The sequence below is a fragment of the Amyelois transitella genome, chromosome 22 (assembly GCF_032362555.1).
Source record: "Amyelois transitella isolate CPQ chromosome 22, ilAmyTran1.1, whole genome shotgun sequence".
Taxonomy (NCBI): Eukaryota; Metazoa; Arthropoda; class Insecta; order Lepidoptera; family Pyralidae; genus Amyelois; species Amyelois transitella.
This window is the reverse complement of record NC_083525.1, coordinates 2502312-2508311: the sequence shown is the minus strand read 5'-3', so window position 1 is coordinate 2508311 and position 6000 is coordinate 2502312. Positions and strand designations below refer to the sequence as shown.

The 6000-nt window shown below is 41.3% G+C and overlaps 1 protein-coding gene across 6 annotated transcripts in view; it reads right to left on the bottom strand.

The window, feature by feature from the left end:
* Nucleotides 1-6000, bottom strand: part of LOC106140756 (myotubularin-related protein 4) — a 60787-nt gene continuing 54787 nt past the window's right edge. For 4 of the 6 annotated variants that reach the window (XM_060950534.1, XM_060950535.1, XM_060950530.1 and 1 more), the window contains 5 exons: nt 5553-5723; nt 4898-5100; nt 4478-4579; nt 3140-3339; nt 1-2942 (listed from right to left, as the gene is read on the bottom strand). In XM_060950534.1, the coding sequence (XP_060806517.1) occupies nt 2843-2942; nt 3140-3339; nt 4478-4579; nt 4898-5100; nt 5553-5723 (776 nt within the window). In that variant the 3' untranslated portion in view covers nt 1-2842. Of the gene's footprint in view, nt 2943-3139; nt 3340-4305; nt 4580-4897; nt 5101-5552; nt 5724-6000 lie in introns of those variants that run through there. The other 2 variants (XM_060950533.1, XM_060950532.1) reach the window with 2 other exon arrangements.

The following is a 6000-nucleotide window of genomic DNA, read 5'->3' as shown; positions in this document are numbered from 1 at the left end:
TTCATAAAACTAAATATGCTTTATTTCACATGTCAATAATCTTGGTCACAAACGACCTTACACTTCGACAGTGGAACTTATTTCGGCTTCGATGCAATATAAAATATATCAAGTTAACAACAATCCCCTCAGTTATACCAAATCATTTTACATTAAGCTGTTGACTACTGCATTAGAGGTCGTAAATTTTAAACAATTGTAGAATAATATTATGATATGGAACAGGCAGAATACATAATAAAAAATATCTTGTAGTAGTAGAACTGTGTAATATTTTTTTAATAATCATTGAGATGAGACACCGCACGTTTGTTAAAAGCTTCTGATACTTTTGACAAAGGACAGTGTCTATTAATGTAATTATTCACACATAAAAATAACCCACTGAATACTCTCCAAATATAATTGTAGACAAATATTTTTTTATATAACTCAAAAGGACAACCGCAATAAAAACAGTAGTCAACCATAAAATAACGAGAACACACCGCGAGAGGTTTAAAGTTTCGCCAGTGACATATACTTCAAATAACAGCTTGTTAGACTCTTAGTATAATAAAGTATATCACAAATAAAATACGTATATACGGCGCTTGCCGGGGATTACTGTCCAATATGACCAAACAAATCCAAATAATGTCAAAATAACCAAATTAAAAAAATCACATTATGACAATTTTATATAATCAACATCAGTACCAACGATATAAATGTAGCGCATGTACAAAATGTATTTTATACATTAATTGCGCTACGGAATATGCCTACGTCATGTCGAATATAGGTACAAAAAGTATACGTGACAGTCCCTATTAAGTATTGACTGAACATAAGTCTTCATCATAATCATTATCAGTAAATCTGCCTTACTTGTCAACAAACTTAATAGGGACGTCTGACAATGTGAAACAAAACTTACTGTACAAAATTATAGAACACAATTGAAACACTATTTTACAAAATAAAATAGGAAAAAAATAAAATAAACAGCATCTTAACAAAAAGTTTCTTACTTGTCTTCGGTTCGGACTAACTCCTTGTCATTTATCATGAAAATGGTTCACGTACCACACGCGATTCAAACATTATACATTAATAAAACAAAAACGTATATACTATCGTAGAAAAATCAGCCTTCGCGTATCATTCACTATAACATTTTCCTAGCTATACACCCGCGTAGCGGTCAAACCTTGCCATTCACTCGCGAAAGACTAGATTCTATGTATTAATTCTCCGAACGACAATTTCAAATGCTGACATTTAATAGTGAAACTTCCAAACGGCTATTTCTCATTTGCACTAAAGTTAAATAAATTAATTCATCATGTCAAAATGCCCTGATTATTAAATTATCGGGTTAAAAAATTTACATTCACCATACAATGAAATTATATTGTACATACATATTGAAATGATCTCATGATATCGCAACGGTGTGACTAGTAACAGAGCAAAACTTAAAAACTGTTTAGACATCATTTAATTGTGGCGTTACATGTAACTGTTTTATTCATACAATCAGCGAATATTTAGGTCTAAACAGTCCTAGCATCATGGTCATATAATTTATTGATCAATTGTTTTTTTAGTCGTCGTCGTAAACACTTTTTAACAGCTTTTTGTTGACTCGTGAATGTAACGATATAATATTGTGAAGTTTAAAAGTTGTCAACTATGAGCAAATGGAATGAGTAATATATTTTTTGGAATGAGAACCTATAACGCGTCAACTATGTATCAAAGACCATGACTTTAGGATCGCTTTCAGTAACCTTCATCCATTCACATATAGCAAAAAGATAACAAGATTCCGTTACATATCCAAAGCACATATTTTAAAACCAAACGCAGAATGGTTGATCGGCATTAAAATCTTATAACATTCGTTATCACATTTTGGTACCAAGATGGACGATTGAATCATTTTCTACTGTCTAGCTGCTCAGCACATGCACTAGGATAGCAACATTAATAAGGAGATCAACTTCGTAATTATCGTATTATTCACAGGTTGGCGTGGAAACAAGCCAGGTTCTAGAGGTAGCTAGTAAGGTTTCCACATTAGTTCAAAATCTTTGAACCAAAGGCAGCAGATATGGTGGTAGTCGTAATTGAAGATGTCATGAATGCCTGGGCAGCAGTAAGCGAGCAGATCAGCGGCTTCGGTAGTGATTCACAGTTCAATTCAGAAGGTTCTGCGCTAGTTACTAATTTGCAGGAATATACAGCAGTGATTGCTAGAAGGTCACGGTATGAATTCACAATTTCATCCAGATATGCCGGCTCCCATGACTGCAATAGTAACTAGGCGATAGGATTGCTGAAAACCAGCCTCGTTCAGTGCGCACTGTATTGGATTTGTTTTATCTGGAGAGCAGCAGAATCCACCAAATACCAAGTTTGTAAAAGTGGTGGGCAAATCTTTGGCCTTTATGATCTTCAATGTGCACAAAGGAAACAGGGCGAAAATGGCGAGTAGACAACGCGGTCTTTGTGATGGAACTACCCAAGCCATACACTTATTGCAGAACGCTTTATCTGGAGAGCATGAAGATACCAAGATTGCAGAAGTGGCGAGAAGTTTATATGGTGATGTGACTATCCACTCAAATATGCACTGCACTGCAGGGCGCTATTCCGGAGAGCACAGAGATACCAGGGTAGCAGAAGTGGCGAGCAGATCGACGGCGTTATTTCCAACCACCGCCATGGAAGCCCCACATTCGTTTACGAGTACCAGGGCGGCAGAAGTGGTGGTGGTGGGGGGCGGGGAGCGGCGTCAGTGTAGCGTGTGCTTCAGCAGCGAGGTGACGTGCGCGGCGACGACGGCGGACTCGCGTCACCGCTGCGCCCGGCACCGCCTGCACATGCGCACTGCGCCGCAGTCGCCCCACGAACTCATTTCGGAGCACGAGCCGCAGAATATGCCGCCGCAACGTCTGTGGAATACGAATTTATAAAGTATGTTTTCAGAGATTGAATCTGGGACTAGTCAGTACTACTTTGTAGTAGATACAATATAGGTATATATAAAAAGGAGATCAGATAAAAAGGGTGGTTACACCGACTGTCACATTGGTAGGTAAACGAGGCAAGTTACTAGGAGATCAGACGTAAACAGGAGGTAAACACTCACCTACAATGGTGTCTCCGGCGGGCGAGCCAGAAATGGTTGCTGCAGTACTGGCACCTGGGCGCGGCGCTGTCCGGCAGCCACACCACCCCCCGCGCCTCCTCGCCCACCTCCACCTCGGAGGCGGACCCGCTGCTGCTGCTGCCGCTGCCGCTGGCGCTGCCACGCACGCTTACGCTGGCGCTGGCGCTGCCGCTGCTTGGCTGGTGGTAGTGATTGAACGTTATATATTTTTTTTAAAAGGAACAATGAGGTACCTACACCGGGTTAAAGTCACACGCAGAAAACAGAGGCAGTGTCTCTTGCGACATCAAAAATCTGATAAAATTTGTACGAATTAGCAGTGTACAGTATCAGAATTTTACTTAGTACTCACTGCTTTATATTTGTTTTATATTCAGTTCGCATTTAGTTCAGCAAGAGCGCGGCGCGTACTCATTAAACTTTCATAAAAAAAGCGTAAGTTTTGATTCTAGAATCAAGTCTTGAACAGTTATCAAGTCTTATTATCACAACATAGACTCGAAGGTTATAGCTCTAACATTGGTCCTTCGAGCCGGATCTATTAGTATTTAAAAAAAAGCAGCTAATTATATTAAAAAAAAAGAAGGACTGTCTTAACGGTCGCTTTGGGTTGCATGTGTAATGTTATAAAAACTTAAATACTCTTCTAATGTTTCTGAGTGTGGCTTTGATTGGGGACTTTGACAGGACTTATACAATCATGCATAACCTCCATTACTATTCTACTGTTTGTAAGAATGAACCAACATCATTACATAAAAATATTATACTATTGTTGTTTTTTATCTACCTCATACTAAAAGATTTTTTTTAATTATGTATCTTCCATGTTAAATTACATTCCCGAACGGCATGATTTTTTTATAAACATTCATTATTTGTTTAACTAGTAGGTACTGTACTAAAACAAACGAATAACCTCACCAAAATAAACAAAAAAAATCCCAAGTAAATGAGTATTTGTTATTCTAATTATAATTTACGAATATCAACCGCCATCTACCGACAACCTGAGTTATCCTTCCAAAACATACAGAAAAAAAACACTATTGGTTTATAGGTAATTACTTGCTCACTAAAACAGACACCTTACCGAAGACGGCACATTATTATAACAAGCCTCAAACTAATCAAAATACACCTACCTAGTGTTTACGACGGTTTCACGCGCTATCGACCGGCCTTGGCTTCGGGTGTCTTAATTTTTAAGGTGGGCGGTTCGCCCCTCGGTGGGCTAAGTGTGTAAGCTTCTGCCATTGGTGGGCTAACGGTGGGCGCTCCGCCCGCTGGTGGGCTAGTGGTGGGCAAGCGGTTTACCTGCGTGGGCGAAGCGGCCGCGTCCTGCCTGGCCGGCGGCGAGGCCAGGCGAAGCGCCTCGCGGACCGAACGCAATTGCCCGCTTAGCTCTTCGACCACTTTCTGGAATGATGGCATAAATAATTAACAGAAGTCCATTTAATCCTGCCTATCAAATACTAAACAGAACAAGAACTCCAAAAAAAAAGAAGATTGATTTCTTTTGGTTGAGTGAAAGCAATCGCAATTGGGATAGTCCGCCATCATACATATTCTTTAAAATGAATTGATTGTTTTGTAATTTGTTATTTTTTTTATGTGCAATAAAGCAAACTGAAGACAGTGAGCGGCGTATGCTTCAACAACGTCGTCCGGAAAAGAACGCCGTAGAACGAATCCGCTAATTACATTATCAAATCAAGAGTATACCATGATTCTCACCTTCTGATACAATATGATCTGGTGAAGCCTCGCTTGTAACGGGTCTGTGGCTGGCGGTAACCCATCTAACGGGTCAGGCAGAGCCCCGGCGGCACCGCAAACGCAGCGTGCCCCGGTCGTGGAGCTGTCCACGTTACCACCGCAAACCCCACACCAACAACCTTCGCCGCTGACCACCGATTCACCTGAGGTTTCTACACCACCTGAGGAAGATAAAAAAAATTGTTATTAAAATAGAGTTTGTGTCCCTAGTTGCATCCTAGTAAAAACTAAGCATCTACACTAGCACGAATGCTGCAATGACGTCAAGGATGTACCACCTTTCCTGGGTTATATGAAGACCTTCGCCTGGGATCAATTGATGTGTCACCCACTGGTCTACATAGCGCTCTCTTACCAACATACCAGGGCGGCATTACATTAGAGGAGATTGATAATAGTCTACTTACTAGTAGTGCTGGCTCGCCTGCTGCAATGGCAGCACGCCAGTCTCCTAGCAGTCTTGGTTCTTCTTTCCATGTTGAATATCTCTGGAAACCCTTGCCCGGGAGAAGTCCCTTTTTACGAAGCACGCCTTGGTGTCTACACAGCGCCCTCTTGTATAAACATACTAGGGCGGCATAACATTGTAGGAGGGAGATGAGAGACTACTCACTGGTGGTGCTGGCTCGCCTGCTGCAATGGCAGCACGCCAGCCTCCTGGGCGAGGTGGGGCACAGAGTCAGCTGGCTGGCGACCCTGGCCCTGGAACCGTTCCTCCTGGGAGCGGCCACCCCGGCGGCCTCCCCCTCGCTCTCAGAGCTGATGCTGCTGGACGTGGCGCCCCCTGGTGTCGAGATTGTGCGGTTATTCACACGTGATTGGTTTGGTGATGAGGTGAAAGAAGTTCATTATGATTTGTGAATGAAATAGTGCCTTTGGATGGTTACTGATGCTAAATGATTAAGAGACAAGATCGAGAGTTATATAACTAAGATCCAAACAATAAATCTAGGATTTTTTATTCAAGGATGTCATATTGATATCGCTGCATGCAATTGCCTAAATTATTTGTGTATTTTAAAGATAAGAACCCGAGCTCGCCACCAGGGGACGCTACCAGG